General features: G+C 40.0%; 1 protein-coding gene across 2 annotated transcripts in view; it reads right to left on the bottom strand.

Moving 5' to 3' along the window:
- The window catches only part of PLPPR1 (phospholipid phosphatase related 1), a 112,862-nt gene extending 90,288 nt beyond the window's left edge, over positions 1-22,574 (bottom strand). Inside the window, exon 1 of one of the 2 annotated variants that reach the window (XM_088018920.1) lies at positions 22,497-22,574. In XM_088018920.1, the coding sequence (XP_087875046.1) occupies positions 22,497-22,574 (78 nt within the window). The remainder of the gene's footprint in view (positions 1-22,496) is intronic. The other variant, XM_028108856.2, reaches the window with a different exon arrangement.
- Positions 22,575-23,039: the final 465 nt, after the last annotated feature.

The following is a 23,039-nucleotide window of genomic DNA, read 5'->3' as shown; positions in this document are numbered from 1 at the left end:
GAGAACCATAGACCTACTTCTTTTTTTTTTTTTTAAATGTTTTATTTATTTATTCATGAGAGTCAGAGAGAGAGAGAGAGAGAGAGAGAAAGAGAGAGGCAGAGGCAGAGGGAGAAGCAGGCTCCCCGCCTAGCAGGGAGCCCGATGCGGGACTCGATCCCAGGACCCTGGGATCATGACCTGAGCCGAAAGCAGACGCTTAACCATCTGAGCCACCCAAGCGCCCCGACCTACTTCTTTATTAGTTTCTGAGCCCTCTGAGGGCAGCCTCCTCCCTTGCCCAAGGCCCTGACAGGTGTGCTTGATAATGAAGAAACCAAGGCACAGAGAGACTAAATGGCAAGCCCAACTTGGATGTTCCTCCCCTCCCCCCCTTTTTTTTTAGCTTGGCCAAAGGGGTAGGGGCTATAGGAGGTATAGTGGTCGGAAAGATCTATCATTGTAAATGCGAAAGGTACCAAATTACAGTTTACAACTAATTAGACTTTGTGGGGGTCTTTTAGAAAACCACTCCAAAGGATTCATTAGAAATTTTCTATATCCTTTTTCTGACTGCTGTGGAAAAATACTTAATGGAATTACCTTTACAAATGTATTAATTTATTCTACCCTGAGGATATTATATTCAGTGATTTGGCAAAACTAATCTGAACTAATAACAGACAAGCATTTACTGAGACTAAGCAAATTTTCCAGTAGAGAGATACTTAGCCACTTGGAACAAATGAAGGTTGAGGTATAAAGATTAAAGAATAGCTATAATGTCCAAAAGAGGTCCCAGTGTTGAGAGAGAGCAGCACAAACTGACTGAACTGCAAAGCTAAGATGTGTGCTGACAAAGAAAACCGTCACAAGGGGGTAGAAAGCCCACTCCTACCACTGTCAAGTAATGCTCAACCACTGGCAGATGCTCAGGCGCAAGGGGCATTCTCCACAGATCACGTGTGTCTCCTAAGGATGCCCGAGCACCAACCACCCCTTCTCTGAGCCCCTGGTTCTCTCCAGTGGAGTCAGGCAATGGCTGCCCATTCGCTTCCATCCTGCCAATGACATCCCCAGTGCATACTGTCCCTTTAAAAATCCTAAATCTATCCCACAGGCCAGAGTTGGAATCTTGCAGCTTACCCAGACCAATATAAGTGAGTGAAATTGGGAGAACATAAGGTAATAGGTAGTAATAGGACTTGTTAACCGAAAACTCCATGCTCTGTTTTAAAGGGGAAGCTTTTTCCCAACTCCAGGAGATTGTTGCATTATAGGATGTGATCCCAGTGTTAGCAGATCTTTGATTTTTCAAGAGCTATCAGAACTTGGATTTTCATGCAAAGTTTCTGGACAGTTAAAATAGTGTGTGACCCAAAGAAAATATGTTTGTAGGTAGAATGGGGCCATTAGCCTTCTATTTGGGACCTCTCCTTAGACTCTAGGAAGTCCTTTCCTGGTCCTCACTGTTTTCCTAGTTCTCTCACTACTTACTTCTGGACATGTATTCTGTCCTCCCCCTTTAAAGAGCACTCCTTCTGTTTTCAAACTCATAGGCTCAGAATTCTTCTTCTTCTAATTCCTGTAGGATAAACCTGAAGGAAAGATCCTTCAGGAATTCTTTGATTACTTCATATACTGAGATACAGTCCATTAGTGATGAATTTGCCATTGGTGGTAAGTGGGAGTGGCCTGATGTCACATAGGCTGAAGCTGGCATCAGGGGTAGAAGCTTGGTTCTACCCACCCATGCTTAGCCCCACTTTCTCCTCACCACACATCATTCCATCTCAGGACCCTGGAACAACGTTCTGAAAATGTATGCACGTTCCAAGAAAGAAAGCACGCTGCCCAACTGTTCAGAGTATGAAGACTGTCCCACCACAGTGGACAGAAACCACAGCACTGGAAAAAAAAAACCTGAATCAAAGAATCAGAGGGTATGAAGACAATTGTCCTCAATTCTCCCAATCCAGATACCAATAAAGGATAGAAGGCAGCCCTTGTAATAATACTGCAGGTCAGTGTGGTCCAATGCTTCTAGTATCTTCTCTGTTCCATTCTTCTTCATTTCTTATAAAAGGAACAAGTGAGAGGAAGGGAAGGGGGTTGGATATTTAGATTTTTCTTGAGGATTTAATCACTCACTGAACCAATATTTATTATATTTGTTATACATGGAGCTTACAGTCTATTGAGTGAGACATAATAAAAAAGGCAAACAAAAATTAAGATAATTATAGATTATAGATTATAAAATATATATAATCTCAAAAATAACCAAGATAATGCAAATAATCACAGAGGGAAACACACCCATTTGTTATGTGTCCATGTTCTCGACCTAAGTAGAGGGTGATAGGTGATGTCCCTTTTGGAGGTATTCCAGTTGGGAGGGGCTGTGTTCACTCAGCCTGGGTAGGTGATGGAAGAGCTGCTCTGGTGGTTCACTTTATGCCTCTACTGGGGATGTCAAACTCCACGGTCTTGACCTATTGATGCTAGGACCCTCTTCTTCCCTGGTGAGTTCCTGGAGCAGCTCTGAGTTCTTAGAGGAAAGAATAACTGCAGGTATTAGTGGCAGTTGCAGGGAAAATAAAATTAGCCCATGTACAGTTAGGCATGGGACAGTTTAGCAGGAAAACCTGGGTGTCATAGCTGGGAGCTGAATCAATGTTCATATTCAAGCCCTTTCAAGAAGATAATCTGCTGGCAAAGAATCCAAGTTTATACCTATCATTTTCCTGTCCCCACTTTTGATCCTTTACTATAGAGCAAGAGAACCTTGGACAATCTGCTTGCATCACAAAAGTACTGAACAAAAAAGGTCCCTTAACCGAGAGTGGAGAGCATAGACTCAAGGAAAAAGCTCAGGCTGCAGAAGGGAGCAAATGGAGTCTCAGTTTAATATATCAAAGGGGCAGGTGCTTTGCTAAACATCCTCAGATTTACTTCCTCAAAAATCACCGGATAAGGACTGTACTCAAAGTGAACTTCTAGAAAGTTAATCAGAAGGCTAAAGGTTTAGTGTGTGTGTGTGTGTGTGTGTGTGTGTGTGTGTGTGTGTGTGTGTGTGTGAAGTGTAGCCAAGTCTGGTCCACTATCTTCCTTCCCAGAGTATGGATTCAGATATTCACAGGTAGTCTTTTGTTGTATTGACAAAAGACTAAGTTAAAAAGGCCTCCAGATAATCATTATAAATCAGTAGTTTTTATTCATTTCCAGGTTTCAGCACAAAAAAAAAAAGAAAGAAAGAAAGAAAGAAAGAAAGAAAGAAAGAAAGAAAGAAAGAAAGAAAGAAAGAAAGAAAGAAAGAAAGAAAGAAAGAAAAAGAAAGAAAGAAAGATCAGTAGTTTTTAAATCTTCCATCTCGTCACTTTTGAGAAATAGTCTGGCTCCTACACATCTTTAGTCACTGTGACCTTAATTCTCACATTTTCCAGAACCCCTGGGGAAATGTTGGTGCGATTTGTGGGCACCCTCTCCCTACCCCCATGACTATCTTACCTACTTCCAACCATCAGTTGACATTCTCTACGAGGTGACAGAACATTTCTCTAGGGCTTTCTCACAATTATAGGAAAGTTTATGATTCCTAAACTGAGTAAAGCTAAGTAAACATAATCTCTTTGTTTAAGTATAACTTCTTTTTGTCTGAGCCTATGTATCTCACACCAGCCCTGCAGTACAGGACCCTCCTGGGACATTTATGGGAAAGCTCACATGTAACATCACTTCCGTGTGGGCATAGGGCCCAGCACACAGGAAAATTTCAACAAATATGTACTTAAAAGATGCTAGTTAAGTAAAATATCTGATTGAACACTTTTAAGGTCAATGTCTAGTCCATGGTATTATAGACCTTTTAAGTGGCTATATTTGTCACGTCCAAAGGGAATTGTCATTGTGAACTTAAACATCAAAAACCCGGTGAAAATGAAAAGCAAAATGCTTAAATGAATACCTGCTCCAAATAACAATGACCTTTGGGTGTGCATCTCATATCTATTGTCTATTTTCCTGTAGATGACAGAGAATTATCCATGATATACTTCTATTTAGAAACAATTAACTTCTGGCATTGACAAGACCTCTTTTTGGAATAGATTTCTCAGAAACATTTATCAGATGAGCTTCTCTAAAATAGTTTTTCTCAAAAGAAGATCCACCTGCCAATTGCATTTAGAATCACGGGGGGTAACTGTTTAGAGTGTAGACTCCTAATTCACTATCTTCTCCAAATCTAATCTTCGAGGAGCTAGGAATCTACATTTCTAACCCTTCTAGTGAGAAGTTATAGAACCACTGCACAAAGACCTTGAGGGTAAGGAAAGGTAATTTCTGAAAAGAAACAATAATAAAACTATGGATATATATGTGAATCTATCTATCTATAGAGAGAAACAGACAGATAGACAATGGAGTAATAAAAGTTTGGGAAACATTAAGTACCTTAAAGATTATAAAACTGGCACTGTAATTATTAAAATAAAATTCACAAGAAACCACAGAATGCTTGAGCTGGTTACCATACTTTTTTCTACCCCCAGCACATACACACACAGACCTTCTCTCCAAAAGGGAGAACCTAAACTTCTTTCAGAGACCCTGATAAAACTGAACATTGCCCACTTTACGATTTTTGCTACACTAGAGTGAACTGGGGTAAGCATGGACTCCTACACCTAGAAGTCCCTAGTTATTAAAAAGTTCCAAATTTGGATTTGACTCAAAGGTCTGTTGGGATCTCAGACATTCCTATTAGCGCAATAAGAAAATGTAGAGCCCTTTAGAGAAGGTAGAGAACCTCAGAAAGCTGTTCAATACTTGCAGGGTCCTAAAGACCCAGTCTGGAGTGGGACTGGTCTCCAGGGAGATGAACAGGTCCACACAATGGCGAAGCACTAACAGAAGGGTCTGGCCTTGGCTTTGCTTTCTCGGTACCGGGGAGCAGCTACTGCCCAGTGCCCATAAACTTGGCTGGAACTCAAAACCAGAGCTAATAACACTCTGTATCCTCAGCTGAGCATCAGCCAAGCCTAGGCATTTCCTACCCAAGTGGGAAGATCAGAGCCAGGGAGAATTAGGGGTAGTCTATAGTCTAGAATGTGAATCTTTCTTCTCTTTGACATATCTATCACAACATGATTTTTATCCTTATCTTGAAATACCTGATTTTCCTTATTTGTAGTGTGATGTAAAGTCCTTAAAGAGATCGGGGCTGGGGAAGGTGAGCCCACAAATTCCCAATGGGTTTGAGCTAGTTGCTACTACCCTTCACACAATACTCTTACCTCTTGGGAACAAATGATAAAACCTTATGTTTATTAGGATATGAATCCAACATTCAGGCTGAATCAGCAAAAAGAAACTCCTGGAAGGTTGATTTTTTTTTTAATATTAAGAGATAGGGAGTCTTTTTATACTAGCATAATCCTGCTGAGTTTATGAAGACAAATGGGAAATTAAGAGAAACTTGGCATCACATGCAGAAGCAACCTTGGGTTATTTTCACACATTTTCAACGGACCTTCATCTCTATAGACCACTTAGTCATGTCAGCCACAAGAAAAACAAGATATAATTCTCTTTATCAAATTCCTTTCCCTGTTCTGATTCTACATGGAAAACATATTCTTCTTTGTAAGTGGAAGAAGGAAACATGCGCTTTCAGGGGAATACAATCATTTGGAAAGGATATATTCTGAATGCCGTAAAAATTTGTGTTGGCATTTCTGGAATAAAAATAACTACAGGATAAATAGATACCTACGAATGTTACCGAAATAAATATGTGTATTTGCATTTATGTGTAAGTCTGTATTTCTTCTCTTAACCCTTACTTGATTCACATAACAAATACAAGTTCCATTGCCTTATTTCATAGGATAATCTTACTTGAAGCTGGAAGAAACCTTAGTGTTCAATCTGTACATTTTACAGATCAGCAAAATGGGGCCTAGAAGGTTCAAAGGGATTTCTGCAAGTCCACATGGCTACGAAGTCACAGTAGAAGGAAGAAGAAAACCCCAACTCCCTGACTTCTGGCCCAGCACTGTTTCCAAAGGACCATGAAGTCTTTATGCTTCAAGTCTCCACTGAGATCCCATATAGCTCAGTTTAAGAAGTACAAAGAGTACTTTTATTGTTCCATCTGTAACACAGCCCGGGTATAGAAGATGTACCAATAGTGTGACAAAGTTAGAAGAAAAACTGCCCTGCTGCTTTCGGAAATGGCACTGCTCCCGTATCATTCAGTCCTGACGAAGCTGATGCTGTTGAAAATCTGTATCTGCAGAAGATGAACAAAAATCAATGATTTCAGGTTTTAGGGTCATTTGACATTTCCGAGAGCTCTTGGCAAATTCCATTCAATTCTGTACAATAAGAGTTTATTAAGCATTATAGCAGAGGTGGCCAGAGCCCTGCCCACAGTCCTTTAGCCCTCACTGTTTTCTTACAAAGTCACTCCCTGCCTGAGGGTTTTCTGAGGCACAAAAGAGAACTGGCCAAAGCGCCCAGGAATCAATGCCCCTTGCAGAAAACCTCAAACAACAATGCAGCTACCATATGATGAATACTGCAACTGCCTCACTCCTTATGGGGAACGCTGAGGCATATTCCAGGCAACCTTCCAGAACTTTCCAACTGCACTGAGCCCCGGGTCTCCACAATGGCACCGGCTCTTCAGTGCACCCTCTCTTAGCTTCACTCCTTTGCCATTTCCCTGCTCTCTACAGGTACTTTCAAATTACTTGCACTCAAATCTTTGTTTTTGAGTCTGTTTCTGGGGGAATCCAATCTAAGACAAGCATATATTCTGTACAAATCATTTTTCTATAGTAGATACCAAGAAATATGAAGGTAAAAAAGATATCCTTGCCCTCAAAAAGTTGAGGCCAGTAAGCTGGAAGACTTCTGCATACAAAAACCCACAAGAAAGACAACAGAAGACAGTACTTTGGGAGGAAATTAGACATATATACAATGAAAATATGTTCACTAATAAAATATCCACACAATGAAAACTGGAATTTGCCATTGAGAACTTGGCATGAAATTCTCTGTAGCAGGAAGGAGGCAACAGCCTAAGTGGTGACATTACACACATCAAATAAACAACTGAAGTCCTGAGTTCACCTGGAAATATGGGTCAGAGAACTTGCCATTGCTCATACAGTGCAAGCTTGAAGGATTAGTCCAAAAGGAAAACGTTCATATAACCCAGCCTGTGTTTTAGTGGCCAGAGGGAGGTACATAAACCCCCAAACTGGTTGGACAAGATTCCATTGGCCTATTTTACATCTTGGGTTTAAAGAATGTCAAAACGATTTTTCTTTTTATTCAGTTCTGTCAAAACAGACTAATTTCTGTAGAAAGCAAATAAATTAAACAGTTGAATTTTGTGTATGTCATTAGGTTGACAAGTCAGTCAGTCATTTGGGTTTTCACTTGAGCTAGTGGCCGTGCCAAAGCCAGCCGAATGTTCACGGGTCACGGACAGCAGCTATGCAGAATTCTATAAATAACGCTCCTTCAGCCCAAGACAGTTACTGAACAAAAATGACAGAACAGAGCAAGTTAAATAAAAATATGTGGAAAAAAACCTTGAGGGCATTCAGGAGCTGATAAAATGCTGGCTTTGTCATGGTGCATGTTTCTAGCTGGGTTGTCATGTGAGCTAATGAGTGGTGAGTATCTACCTGCCTTGTGCTAGGCACCTTAAAAACTTTCTATTTAATCCTCAAAACAACCTAGTGAAGCAGGCATTATTATTATTATTATTATTATCCTTTAATAGATGAGAAAACTGAAACTTGGTGATGTTCAGTAATTTGCTGAAGGTGACACAGCTGTTTTGTCAAACCCTCAAATCCAAACCTTACCCCAAAATACCATGCTGTCTTCCTTTAGAGCTGAAAAGACACCAAATTTCAGCTTTAAAGTGTTTGTTTTAGGAGATGCTAAAGATGCATTTGAACAACTGTCAGCCAAGAGGAACTTATATTTTAGTAACATAGAGTTGAAATTCTTAGTGAAATAACACGTAGTTCCTAGGAAAATGAGTGTTTAAAATGCCCCCACCCTTTTTTGACTAACCAGTCTTTTGCCTATTATCAAAAGAAAATTAATTCCTAAGTTATCAAAATTCCATGGGTATATACAAAATTAATATTCATCTCCAGAAAATCTGAAGATTTTTTTTCCCTCAAGGAAAAGCTGCAGGATTTAATATCAAGTGATTGGCATCCTTTGGGAAGGATGTTGAACACATTAGATTTCATAGAAGGATGAACACCCACACAGAAATGACAACAGACAATGTAGGAAAAAATTGCCTAAACTGACTCAACTTTAATTGGGCAGATTTAATAAAATTTCCATCATCAAATCTCTTCTAAAAATTTTTTAGCCCTCCATTTTTCAAGTCTTATCCTCTAATTTGGAATAAAGTTTTTCTACTTCATATATATTCTCTGCCTTAGTTTGTATCCCTCCCCCACCCCAAAGTGGATCTTGAGACAATGACGTGGGTGCAAGCAGAGTATTTGTGAAATGATCCTAGGAAGCAGGTGAGGGAGTACAGAAGGGAGCAGGTGAGGGAGTGCAGAAGGGAATAGGGAAGGAGGCAGGGGAGGGAGCCAGGGAAGGGAGGAAAGCCAATAAAGGTACATTAACGAGTAGGTTATTACTACAGGCAACTGGCATTTCACCTGGCTGAGGACCTCTCAGAGACTGTACCAAACTCCCTTCAAAATGGTCCCACTGAGGACAGTTTATCCACCATCACTCCTTCTTCATTGGTCAAGGGTAACTGGGAGTAACTCAGCAATGGTGGCCTACTCAACTTGTTAGGTCTAGCATGCTTCTACAGGTAGAGAATGGCCCCATCTAGAGGATAGACAACAGAAAAACTGTATGTTTAGTCAGGACTGTATGCTAGTGCCCTTGGGAGGGATCAAGGGCAAATGGGCAGGGTATTGCCAGCATCGGCTAAACTGGGTCTATTGGTGTGCAGGTACAAGCTGCTTTCTTTAGTTCTCAAACTTTACTGTATATAAGAATGACCTGAAAAACTGAGAAAAAATGCGTATCTTTCACCTCCCTCCCCCAGGCTGATTAAGATCAGTGGTTGGGTTCAGGAATCTGAATTTTAACCAGCACTCTAATCGTTTCAAAGCAGGATTCTTCAGACCACACTGTGAAAATACTGTGCTAGTGAAGCGATCCCCATGTCAGCTAACGGGTGTCTCAGAGAGAAAAATCTTTAACTTGGCTTTACATGGACTTTACTTTCCTATGTCCCATTTTTTTCAAATATAAGCTCTTGTTCATAAAAGAGAATATAATGAGTGTATGGATGGGTTAGCGCTTTGCAGGTCTAATTCTAGAAAAATCTTTTTATTTATTTATTTTTAAAGATTTTATTTATTTATTTGACAGAGAGAGACACAGCGAGAGAGGGAACACAAGCAGGGGGAGTGGCAGAGGGAGAAGCTGGCCTCCCTCGGAGCAGGGAGCCGGATGCAGGGCTTGATCCCAGGACGCTGGGATCATGACCTGAGCCGAAGGCAGATGCTTAACTGACTGAGCCACCCAGGCGCCCCTGGAAAAGTCATTTTAAAGATGGATACATCCAAGTGATCTTGGGTCAGGAGCAAAATGATCAGATACCCTTACACTAGAGTGACCATACTTTTCCAAGACATGGCGTGATGAGCAGGAGTGAACTTATGAGGAAAACAGGATGGAAGAGTTGACATAGGGACTGAAAATGAAGTCACTGTATTTACATATGCCAGTCAGGAATCTTAGGGAAAAACGATCTTCAAACCTCTGCTCCAGGAAACCAGCATCTAAACCAGTACAGCTTGGGGAAACTTCAAAGATAGACCAATGGTTGAGACTGTCTTTTTCCAAGTTTCCTGGGTTACAATAAAGGGTGACATAGTAATTCTAAAGGACAGTTTCTATGCTCAGAAGTTTCACAATACTGCAGTCTCTGTCACATTTTTCTAATCTAATCTAGGGAGAGTGGGCACTGAGGGCCCTAGGGCCATGACACCTGTTCATCACTAAGAAGGTGAGGCTGGGAAGAGAGGGTATCTATTGTAAAGAGTGGAAACCCGAGCTCAGGGCTCCTCTTTGTGGCAGCAGGATCTCGTCAACTTCCCTGCCATTTCATATCACCAGGGGAGGTAAAAACTTAAAATATCCAGGAATGCTCTGGTTTCCCAAAACCCTGAGGACAAACTGATTCCTGTGGCCTGCAAGGTACGTCTGGATCTGACCTCTGCCTGCCTCACCAGTCTCCTGTCACTACTTCCTGTCTTATCTTCTAAGCTCTAGCCTTAATAAAACTCTTGCTGCTTGGGGCACCTGGGTGGCTCAGTCGTTGGATGTCTGCCTTCGGCTCGGGTCATGATCCCAGGGTCCTGGAATCGAGCCCCACGTCAGGCTCCCTGCACCGCGGGAAGCCCGCTTCTCCCTCTCCCACTCCCCGTTTGTGTTCCCGCTCTCGCTCTCTCGCTCTCTCGCTGTCAAATAAATAAAATCTTAGGAAAAAAAAAACAACTCTTGCTGCTCTTCACATTTTTGGTACCTTCTTAGGTCTTGGCGCATGCCAAGCCGCCCCTCCCTCCCGGAGCACTCCTCCCATGAGCCTATTCCTTCACTTGAGTAGAGTCTCACTAGGCTTTAGGTATTGTCCAAATGGATCTTCCTTTGGGATGTTTTCTCGACCCCTTCCAAAGGTGAGTCAGGGCAGTTACAGAATCTTTGTAGGCTCTGGGTTTTACTACTCTTAAAGGCTTCTCCTCCCAGTATATTAAGATAGATCCTACATTATGCCATACATTATATGATTGTTCTTGTACAAAAATTATTTCCAAATGTTTATAGCTTCTGCTTTTGAAATCTTTTGGCTGTGAATAACTACTTTAATTTGCTATTGATTATGACAGAGTCAAGAGTTACAGGTTTGGTTGCTCAGTCAATAGCCAGCTGTGTGATCTCAAACAAGTCACTTAACCTCTCTGAATCTCAGTTATCTTACCTGAAGCAAGAGACATTTGCATAAATGATCTAAATCCCTGTTTAGCACTAAGAGTTTATAGCTTTATCATTAACTGTGGGGAGAGATGTTTTAGGTGGTGGTGCCTGGGGATGGGAATAGGCATATATTGACTCCACTGATAAAACATGCACCAAAAGAACCTGAGAACCGTGGATAGACACTCTGGCCAGAGCTGCCAGTTGAGTAGAAAAAGACAGTTCCATAAATATGTGTAGAAAAGACAGTTTTAAAACTGAAAATAAGATACTTATTTTATATAATGAACAATTTCGTATACCAACCTATAACCAGAGAGAAGAAATTCAGAGCACTCAAATATATTTTCCTAAACAAGACCAATAATTAAAGCATGATTATAATTATTTATAGTAATGCCCCCTAAGGCTTGGTGTTACCCACATAGTGTATGTTGTAAAAAATAATCAAGTGTTAGAGCAACTCTCACTATTGTTTCAATTAACTCCACTCCGAGAAATAATGTGAGACTTTGAACTTTTGGAGTTTTCAAATTACAGAAGTAGTAACCGGTTTCTTTCTTTGTATAAAGAATTCCATACTTTATACTGCACACATCAATAACTTAGTGCAATTTTAAAAAGCAGTTATTTAATTTTTTTGATGGAAAAAGTAAGGAGGTTCCATGCAAAAAATATACCTTTAATCCCAACTCCCAGAAATGAACACTGATTTTTATGCATACCTCTTTTCTTCTGGGCATACAGCTGTATAGGTAACCACACGTATTTCTAAAAAGGCATTGTATTTTACATGTGGACTGCAGAATTTGAATGGAGAGATTATGTGGCTGGAAGCTGCTCTGTTTAGTGCCATGACCCTACCATACCTGGCATGTCTGAGGAGTTGCTGAGGCTGATGGTCCCCAAAAAACATTCTCCATGAATTAATCTGCATGGAGAAAATGGAAGGCAAATTAGGGTTGAGGAGACAGATGTGCCTGCCATAGGTATTGGTCCTACCATAAGTACATGGATTCATGTCTGAGTCCTGTGAACAGAAGGGCTGTAGCCCAAAACATAAGACCCAGCAGCACCCCACTAATGCTCAGTGATGAAGTGAGAGGTGAGCTTGAGAGCAGGGCTCTTTCCCAGCCTCTTTGTAGAGAACATAACAGTGGCTCACATATCAGCATCCCCAGTGTGAACAATGTTAACAATGGCAGGGTGAGGCACCTTTATGAGGCTCCTTTGCCTGAGGAAATGGATACGCACTGGCTGGGGTGGATGTAAATTCTCTAGTTCTCTGGGTAACAAGAGCCAAAAGCCTGCTTCATGAGCACGGCTGGTAATCCCAGGCTTACCCAGGGAAGCCTGGGGCTGCTGGAATCCATTGTGACCAGCTGTGAGCACCAGATAGAGAGATTTTGGTTCTTACTGATAATGTCACTGTTGTCTACACTCACAGTCTGGTGAAGCCCAGGTAGACTCTGATTCTATACTGTTTTGAACCCATCCCCCTCTAGCCCCATCTCCTTAGCTAATCTGAATATTTCTTTATAGCATTAAATATTTTTCTATAATATCATTTTTATGGATGCAGTGTTCTACTTTTTGAATGGGCAAGAATTTTTAAATCCCCCTGTAAGTGTAAGAGTAGAGGCTTTCCTTTTTCACCATTCACAATTTTAATGGTAAATCATCTTGCAGCAAAACCTGTCACATCCATGATTATTTCTGTAGCATAGATTAATAGTGTGCTTTTGGGGGTCATAAGGGGAATACAAAGTCTTAACAATTTGGTGCATGGTGCCAAGCTGCTCTCCCTACAGACTGCTATTTTATACTTCCTGCTCCTGTCAGTGAACATTCCTATAAATTATGTTTTTATATGCTGTGAGATAGGATCACCTCTCATTCTGATCTCAGTCAAACCACTGTAAATCAGGGACAGTCTGTAATACTCTTCAAGCTCTGAAAGAATGGCAGGTTGTAGGAATGGAAATTCACATTTCAACATTACTGCATTTTTGAATCCTGGCCTTTGAACTTATCAGATAGTACTATGTTAGTTCTCCACTGTAGAAAGTTCACTTCTTCTGTGTGACTATGAGACCAATCATCATGCCTACATAGATGCAGTGGAAGGAACATAAGGTAAATTTATGTTAAATTAAAATCCCAACTTTAACACCTATTGGCAGTGTGGCCTTGAGCAAGCCAATTAAATTCTCTGTACCTCAGTTTCTTCATTTGAAATTTAAAATGTGAAGACGTATTCCTATTGCATAGGGTCGATATTATCCTATTGATATTTTTCAGTATCCCAGTTCTATAATAAAATACCATGCAAATGTCAAATATGGTGTATTTAATGGTGTCATACCAGTATTTTCAGACTTAAAAAAACCTGAAATCTGGAGAACTTAGATCCTGAGATATATGCAGAGTTAGAATGCTGACAAGAGCAAAGTGGCTCTCATTCTGACCGCATCCTTGCCCTATTCACAATTCTTCCATGGTATTTTACAGTTACTAGCATTACCATTTTTAGGTTACCAGTGAGACTGCACATCTTTTCTTACACTTATTAGAGATTTGTATTTCCCCCCGGGGTCGGGTTGGGTATTTTATTATCTTTGAAAGAGCAGGTGAGTGAAGGAGTAGAACCAGTAAGGAAAACAGGCGGAGGGTATGGTGGGAGTGATTTAAGAAAGAGGGGACTGGAAAGGTCCCAGGCTCAGTTCTTAGTCCTTCCCTTGGAGTCCAACCATCTGATTCCCCCCAGAACCGTATTTCCTCCTGTCTTGATCTTTTGTCCTCCAGGACCAGATCTAATTTCTTAGTCCTAACTTCTCTTCCCCAGATGGTAATTTATTTTAATGGAGCCCTTGATCCCCAAACACCCAACTTGAAGAGACTCAATGCTGAAGAATCGAGGAACCCTCACACTCAGCTGGAAGAGCACCTGAGGACAAATATGAAGGGTGACGGCAACCATATCTTCTTTTTAAAATCAACACTGGTATTTTGATACTGTGAAAAATAATAGATACCTAAATGTTGTCATTGTCCTTTTGCTCCATATGGCAAACACTAGTCAAAGTGGGGATTACATAAGAAAAGGCACAGGAAAGTATAACTTACTGTCATTGTAATTTAAAAGACCAACAGATTTTTCAATGCTTTGTTTGAAACCATATCCAATAATACCTTAATATATATTCTAAAAACATTATCCCCTTAAGGCCAGCAATGCTGCATATCTGAAGATTAAACTGGCACATTAAACTCTCTAAGGGTCAGGGTTTTGGTGTCTGTGTGTGTGTGTGTGTGTGTATGGTTAGTTCTATTTTTCATCTCTGTTGGTTTTGTATTTGCTTTATATTGGATAGGAGCTTTTACTTTTAATTATTTTTATGCTACTATTTATTAACCACTTACTACTTGGCAAGTACTTTCAGGTGCATTACTCACTTATTTCTCAAATAAATGCCCAAGAGGAAGCTTTTTTGTTTTGTTTTTTGTTTTCATTTCACAGATGAAGCAACTGAGGTCCAAAGAAGCTATCCGAGTCTATAGCAGCAGTAAATGGCAAAGCTGAGATACAAACTCACTGCCTTTCATGTCAACTTACTTTCTCTTTGCATCCTACCTATGCCTAAGGATAAGATTTTTTTTTAAGATTTCATTTATTTATTTGGGAGAGAGAGAATGAGAGATAGAGAGCATGAGAGGGAAGAGGGTCAGAGGGAGAAGCAGACTCCCTGCTGAGCAGGGAGCCCGATGTGGGACTCAATCCCAGGACTCCAGGATCATGACCTGAGCCGAAGGCAGCCGCCCAACCAACTGAGCCACCCAGGTGCCCAAGATTTTGATACCTTCTCTTTGGCAAGTTCTAGATGTGACTTAAACACAAAAATCTTTGTTGCAATCTGAGTCTTGGGAGCAAGGGGGTCAGCTCTGCCAAATCTTAGCACCTGCAAGTAAAGAGCAGAAGGCAAGGCCAAGACTCACTGTTACGTTCGAGGCACATAAAAGAAAAGAGGCCTAGAAACAGCACTCATCGTCCCAAAATGATAATAAGCAATGCCTTCACTTCTGGCACCAGAGAAAAAAGACACTCAGAACCATCAAGTTCTTGCAGAACTTCATGAGATTATTTATCTTCAGGCTGGCATTTCTAAAAATCACCTGTTGGTTCCAGCTGAGAAAAATGAGTTGTCAAAAACAGGCAATAAAAACTGTAAGTACAAGCAACCGTCAAAATGATAAAACTGTCACATCTATACATATCAAGCAACAATTGCATTTATTATGTCCAAACTCCTGGTACTTAATATTGTCTGCCAAGGAAGCTAAGCTCCATTTAGAGTTTTGCTGTTAGCATGAATATATTTGAAAGAGACTTGACTGTTTGAGTTATTCATGATTTTACAGAGAATGCAATGAACTGTCTTGAAAAGAATCCACTGGTATCTGGAAAGATTTGTCAAGAGGGATATCTCAGTCCCAAAATATCTCCATATTTTGAAAAAATACGCTAGTATTGATTGGGGGGGCATGAGAGATCTTAGCGCAAGTCTTTATTTTTAGGGAAAAAAAACCATACTTCTATCACAAATTTGAGTGTGTTTTCCCCTCAAGGAAATCCTCTTTTGTTGATCCTCAAGCGGGAGAGGTGTTGCTGAAATGAGAGAGAGAAAAGGGGAGCAAAGGAAAGCAGGAAGACAGGAGAGGGGATCCGAAATATATTGAGAGACCAAGGGACAGGAGGAGGGAAGGAGTAAGGAAGGTGGGAAAGAAAAAGAAAAAAAAAAGGACTAAGGATGAAAAATGCACACAGAGAATATTTGATTATTTTGATCACTATTTTTACTTTCTTAGCTAATATTTTTATTTATTTATTTGACAGAGAGAGACACAGCGAGAGAGGGAACACATGCAGGGGGAGTGCGAGAGGGAGAAGCAGGCCTCCCGCCGAGCAAGTTTGTGGTAAGTACCTTTATCCTCACCACAAATTCGTATTATTGGTTTCAAGGGGTAAAAATGACAATGTGAAAGTAGATGTCCCCATGTTCACTTAAAAGTTATTAATTTCCTGCTGCCTCTTTCTTCAGCTTTAGTCTAGTTCAGCATTTGCTGTTTCTCACTCGCTCCAGTAGAACCAGATCCGACAAGAGCTGAAAGCTGTGGGTTAGAAACACTGTCGTGGACCATCTTGGAATTTTAGGGATTTTGGATTTCACTCTCATTAGTGATAGAAAAGTTAATATTCTTGCCCTTAAAAATCACTATTCACTTGTCAGAGGCTCTCCATTTAAGAGGCTCTGGTCAGCATGGCAAGTACAGTTTAAGGATGGGCAGACATGGGGAGATATCCAAAAGAGATGTTTTTCTGAATATCTAACACCCGAGGGCTTGGTTTCTGGAAGCACCTGTGTTGCCCATTATAGATCATGCTTCTCAATGCACTCTGCTGCCCTCCCACTGTTGATCTCCTCCCTTTCAGCTCATTACCTTCTACAGGTACTCTCTTCATCTACAAGCTCTGTTCTCTCTCCAGTGACATCTTAGTTCCCCTTTTGGTAACATCCAGGGATTACTCAGAGCAACGCTCTCCTATCTTGTTATCACCATGAGACCTTTTGCGCCGTATGCCGCTTGGTCAGAGCACCTCTCTACTTCGGTTCAGCCTTCTGGGTGGGTCCCAGGCAGCCTCCTCCTTGGTCATCACTTTCGAATTTTTAGGGGCTGCTTGGTATCTACTCACCTCACCAACTGCCACAAGTAAAACATCCCCCAGTTAAAATGTATGTTCACATACTTAAAATATCGCCAAGAAAATGTACATTGGTGCTCCACTGAGGACACTAAGTGGCTCTAATTTCCACCCTCCATCCCTCACACACACGTCAAGTGGTGGCCCAGCAATCCTGGCTTTAGGAAATACTTGATGAGATTCAAGTTACAGAAGACTGGTTAGCATGCAGAGTATGCAAAAAGGGCAAAACACACAATGCCTTTGAGGGGGAATAGGTACTGAAAAAAATAGGTGTCTAATGAATGTACGCATTCATGGAACAAAGAACAAGAAAACATTCCACTGCGAACATCTACAAGCACTAGCTTGCCTGTATTTTTCTCCTTTCCTTTTCTTTTTTTTTTTTTTAAAGATTTTATTTATTTGACAGAGAGAGACAGTGAGAGCAGGAACACAAGCAGGGGGAGTGGGAGAGGGAGAAGCAGGCTTCCCGCAGAGCAGGGAGCCTGATGTGGGACTCGATCCCAGGACCCTGGGATTATGACCTGAGCCGAAGGCAGACGCTTAAAGACTGAGCCACCCAGGCGCCCTATTTTTCTCCTTTTCATTCATAAATGAGCTGAATCAAAAAGGGTCCTGAAAACAAGAGTGGTAACCCAATAAACTGATGATACAGTGGACCCGGATGGGAATAGAGAAAGGGGTCCATGTCCGACTCAGTGACAAGGTTTGGGCTTTCATGTCTATGGGGACAGGGTGTGAGGACTGGAGCGTAAAAGCCGGCATTCCTGAACCTTGCTTTTCACTCAGGGAAAGAATGTTCTTTGTAAATCCACCTATTGGCATAGGAAGACTACAAGGAAGGTGAACTTTGGCTAATTATACTTTGATATTGTTAAGTTTGGGTTCTGAATAGAGAAACCTAAACCCAAGAAAAACAGACATGCAAAATCCCTCCCAAGAGATACTCTTAAAATCTAAGGCCCACATGAATCCTACAGAAGAAGCAGGTTCGGCTAAACAATGAGCTAAAAAAAAAAAATCACAAAAATAAATAACGAAGCAATCCACCACAAACTAGAGATGGCAGATACAACATACATGAGGATTAGAATACCAGTAATTTCAGAACACAGAAAAATCTGAAAGAATATAAAAACGGTGAGCATGGGGACACTATAATAATAGGCAGATTTCTGCACACAGAACTTCTAGAAATTAAAAAACAATATGGGTTAAGAGACATGGAATACAGAACGAAGATCCTACATACTGATACAGCAAGAGAACAGAGAGGATGGAGGAGCGAGGATATCTGCAGATGTGATGCCTGAGATTCTTACAAAATTGGTACAAACACGACTTTTCATACACAAGACATAAAATAAGTCCTAGGCAGTATAAAGTTCACACCTAGACATATCCAAAATTACAGACCGCCAAAGGAAAGAGAAAAATGTCAAAGCCACTGTAGAGAAATGCGGATGACCTATCAAGAACAGTAGTAAGAGAAGAGTCTTCACAGAGGGAAATGGATTAACATTACGGAAGTTCTGAGGGTGGAGAACAAACTATTCAATCCAGAATTCACCTTTCCAGATTAATTATAATATAAAGACAATTTCAGATAAATATTACGGATGTTTGCAATTCACTAGACCCATGCTGAAAGTTCCATGAGGAAATTAAACCCAGAAAGAAGGAGAGGAATAAAAAGAGGGATGGTGAGCAAAGAAAATGAATATGTGGGTAAATTCAAAGGAGCCAGGACTGAAACATTAGTGAAAAAAAATTAAGGAAGATATAAAAATCACGAATGACACCCAAGATCTCAAAGTGACTTAAGAACATCATAGTTTAAGAGAAGCCAAGAGCTATTGGTTAATCTTATTGTTTGTTATGTTTATATATTTAAAAGAAGAGTAAGCTTTAAAAGAATAGGAGTCAGAGAAAGACAAATACCATATGATTTTACTTATAAGTCATAATAATCAGAAAAGAAGAAACAAATCTGCTATTAATTGCAGGACAGAACTATCTGAAAAAAAATCTAAGAAATATACAGACACACTCCTAAAACAAAGAGTTTAACAAAGTTTCATCAAGGAAACAGATATAAAAGTACCAAAATTGTTTTTATACTGAAGCCAACAACTGGAAAATGTAATCATGCCCCAGCAATTCCACTGCTAGGTGTCAGTCCAAGGGAGGCTCTCGCACACGTGGACACGGAGACTGAAAAAAGGACATTTTCTGCAAAAGAAAGTTGCAAGAGTAAAATGTGTTAAGAAAACAAAAAAGAATCAGGCAAACTGTCCCTCACTGGTGTAGTCACTCAATGAGATAAAATGCAACAATTTAAAAGGAATGGCTTGCCGATCTGGGTAAATTTCAGAAACATAATGCTGAATGAAAAGGCAAGTTGCAAAAGGAAAGTTCAATATGGTATCATTTATGTAAAATCTAAGATATTAATTATGAATATGTGACCATGTAGAAAAAATATGAAAATATGAATGAGAATCATGCAGGGGAATAAAGCCTCCATCTTCACAGATACAGTTCCTTCCAGGTCCAGGACAGGAGGGCTTCCACCATATTTGTAATATTTTATTTTCCTTGAAAAAAATATTTGAAGCACCTATGGCAAAATTTTAAGATTTGGTTTTGATGGTGGGTGCAGAGGTGTCTGTTATATTTTCTCTGTTTGAATTATTTCATAATTAAGAAGCAATAGTGAAAAGATATTCATTGATCAAATTGATATTTTAACCAAGTTATTTTTTTTTTTAAAGATTTTATTTATTTGACAGAGAGACACACAGCGAGAGAGGGAACACAAGCAGGGGGAGTGAGAGAGGGAGAAGCAGGCTTCCTGCCGAGCAGAGAGCCCAAAGCGGGGCTCGATCCCAGGACTCTGGGATCACGACCTGAGCCGAAGGCAGACACTTAACAACTGAGCCACACAGGCGTCCCCTTAACCAAGTTATTTTTGACCAAGTTTTTGGATATCCCTGTTATAATACCTGGCATAATATAGGTAAACAGTGTTTTTGTTTTGTTTTGTTTTGTTCCTCCATCCCCAACTGGATTTTACTCAAAGTTTTGTTGCCCAATCTCAGAAGAAATATTTAAAAATTTCTTTCTTAATTAAAAAAGTTTGGGGGCGACTGGGTGGCTCAGTCAGTTAGGCGTCCGACTCTTGATTTTGGCTCAGGTCATGATCTCAGCATGGTGAGATCAAGCCCAGCCTCAGGCTCCCCACTGGGTATGCAGCCTGCTTTGGATTCTCTCTCTCCCTTTCCCTCTGCCCTTCCCCCACCCAATTTTTTTTTCTTTTTTTTTTTTTACTTTTTGACCCCCTTCACCTATTTTTCCTACCCCCACCAACCAATAATCTGTTCTCTGTATCTATGAACTTAGGTGGTTTTTTTAAATTCCACATGTAAGAGAGATCGTACAGTGTTTGTCTTCTCTGACTTATTTCACTTAGCATAATGCCCTTAAATTCCATCCATATGGTCGTATATTGCAAGATTTCGTTCCTTACGGCCGAAAAATATTCCATTGTGTGTCCACTCCACAATTTCTCTATCCATTCATCCATGGATGGACACTTGAGTTGTTACCATATCCTGGCTGTTGCAAACAATGCTGCAATGAATACTGCAGTGTTTGACAATGTTTGACAGATGAAATACAGCAGAACCATGAAAGCCACCTTGAAATATACCTCCTCCCCTCTCAATTTCTAGTTTATTTTACTTTACTTCCTCTTTTTCCTTCTCTTGCCTGTTTCTGAGAGAAGTCACTGATGTACCTTTTTTTTTAAATGTTTTAATTTAAATTCCAGTTAACAGTGCAATATTAGGGAGTACACTTGTGATGAGCACCAGGTGTTGTAAGTGTTGAATCATTAAATTGTACACCTGATGTACCTTAAGCTTCCATGCAAAATAAGAATGACAATGCAACAAGAAAAAGAATAAACTATCTTTCCTCTCCCAGATTTTTAGATTTATATTTATGTTTGTGCCAGGTTAAGGCAGAGAAAGACTGATTTATGTCTCTTTCTGCTTGTTCTACCAGTCAGCTCATCGTTCATGCGTTAGAGGACTGAAAATCTTCGGAGATATACCTTCCAGCAATAAATTAAACATCTTACTTTGAAGTTTGGTTCCTGTTTGATTTTTAGGAAAATTTAAAATAAAATTGCTACCAGGAAGATAAAGATAATGACAGATGACTTATTCTCTAATTTTGCCCAGCTTACTTTACAAATTATTTTTCTTACAACAAAAGAAAAAGGATTTTAATATTCAAAGACAGACATGGTGCCACAGCCTTCTCCCCTTTTCCCCATGAGCAACATGAGAAAGGACTCTTTCCCCCTCGTTATACTTTCAATATGAACAATCGTAACTAGAACCCATGATATACATAAGGTATAGCTATTGTCTGAATGGAGTTATTCTTGGCCTTGGAAGCAAGAATAAAGGAAGTTAAAGGAAGAGTATTAGGTACAACAAATTAAAGGGTCCATTTAAAGGAAGAGTATTAAGAAATATGTGTTTCTGTTGAGAGATGAGTTCTTTGTTTACCGTTTCAGAGATTCAACATAGTTTGAGTCTGTAAGTATCCTGACTTATATTAACATCTCTGTCCCAAGTTAATGTCCTATTTCCACCTAATTCTGCAATACAAACAGGTTCACAAATATCACCAGAAAACAAATCAAGTAATATTTGTACATCTAAAGTAAAAAGGGATTTCTGTAAAGTGAAACTCAAGGATCAGCCAAACATATTTGGCCAAAAATCAGAATAGTCAAAATTACCCAACAGACTATGTTGATAGCTAAGTTTACTTCAAGAGGTAGAAGATAAAATATTGTTGCACTGATTCATAGGAGGGGTTTAAACACACAGGTACTGAAAGCACATTTTTACTAATATAATTAGTGGTTTATCTCAAGTGTTGACTGTTTTCACATAGGTAATTAAGTGGATCAACATGCACATTCCTTCCACACTCAGCCAAAAAGATCCCATAAGAATATGCTACAGTTGGTCCTTGGACATCTTATTTTGAGACAACCTGGAGTAGCTAGCTTTTTCTTTTTTTGCATCAGATCATTCTAAACTTCCTAAAATTTCCATGCTCTTGTCTCCTCTATAGCAAACATTATAGAGAGCGAGGTACAGTGGGGAAGGGGTGTAAGGAGTTTAACCAAGAAGATGCTGGAGAAGCGTTTGTTGGTACAAACTTGGAGCAATTCAACAAAATCATTCATGACCAGAAGAAACTGCACGTTACACAAGCTCTCAATATCCCACTAAAGAAAAATGCCCAGTGGAAATAGTCAATTTTAAGATTTCTTTTTCTTTACTTGGGCTGCAAGGCCCAACATCATCTGTAAACCAACTAGTTTATTGATTCCTGAAATATGATATTTAGTTAAAAAAAGATCTAATTAAAATGCTGCATTCATAGTTTATACATTCAAGTCACTACTGAAAATAAAAAGAATATAATAAAACACAATTATTTTGTACCCCATAGATGAACCTTCTTGTTCTATGGCTTCCCATTCAAGGAACACTTTGCATAATTTATTCTTTACCAGTATTTGTGCTATCAAAATTTGTCAAATAACTTTACAACATAATCCAAGTTCTCAGCATCAAAACTACTATTATTCCAGTTTGTCCATAAAGGCAAAAAATACACATACCTCAACAAATATAAAACATGGGATGATGGAATAACTTCGTTGAGTGTTGTTTCCTACAGCCATTTCTTACACCATGTAGTGAGGCTGCACGGTCTCCAACTGTCTCCAGGCTGAAATAGAAATAGGTAACATGGTATAAGAACCACATGTTAAGCAGTCCCTTGGGTCTTTACGTAAAAATATCAGCTGCCCTCCAGATAAACAAGCTGTAGACAAACAATGCAAATAGTGATCTGGAGTACAGTCAAGTCAGAGTAGTCATCATTCTAGGGAAAAGAAATATAAATACTAGCATGAACAGTCTTAGAGTCTAAAGGACAGGTAGGGAGCCCCTGTGCACAAAGCTACAGGGGACAGAATTCTAATCGCATGAAACTGGAGGGTGCTTTATCCCAGGAGACTGCCCTCATGCCACAAAAGGCAGTTTCTGCTACAACACATTTGTTGTCCATCCTGCATGGATCTCCTCGGTCTGCGCCTGATTCTTTTGTTTGTCTGTTTTGTTTGTTTCTGCCCTTGCCTCTGCCT

This window comes from Eumetopias jubatus, unplaced genomic scaffold (genome assembly GCF_037043125.1).
Source record: "Eumetopias jubatus isolate StellerSeaLion01/CBP00866 unplaced genomic scaffold, mEumJub1_p1.0 scaffold_15, whole genome shotgun sequence".
Taxonomy (NCBI): Eukaryota; Metazoa; Chordata; class Mammalia; order Carnivora; family Otariidae; genus Eumetopias; species Eumetopias jubatus.
Note: the sequence above shows the minus strand (reverse complement) of the source record. Positions and strands in the feature narration are given on the sequence as shown.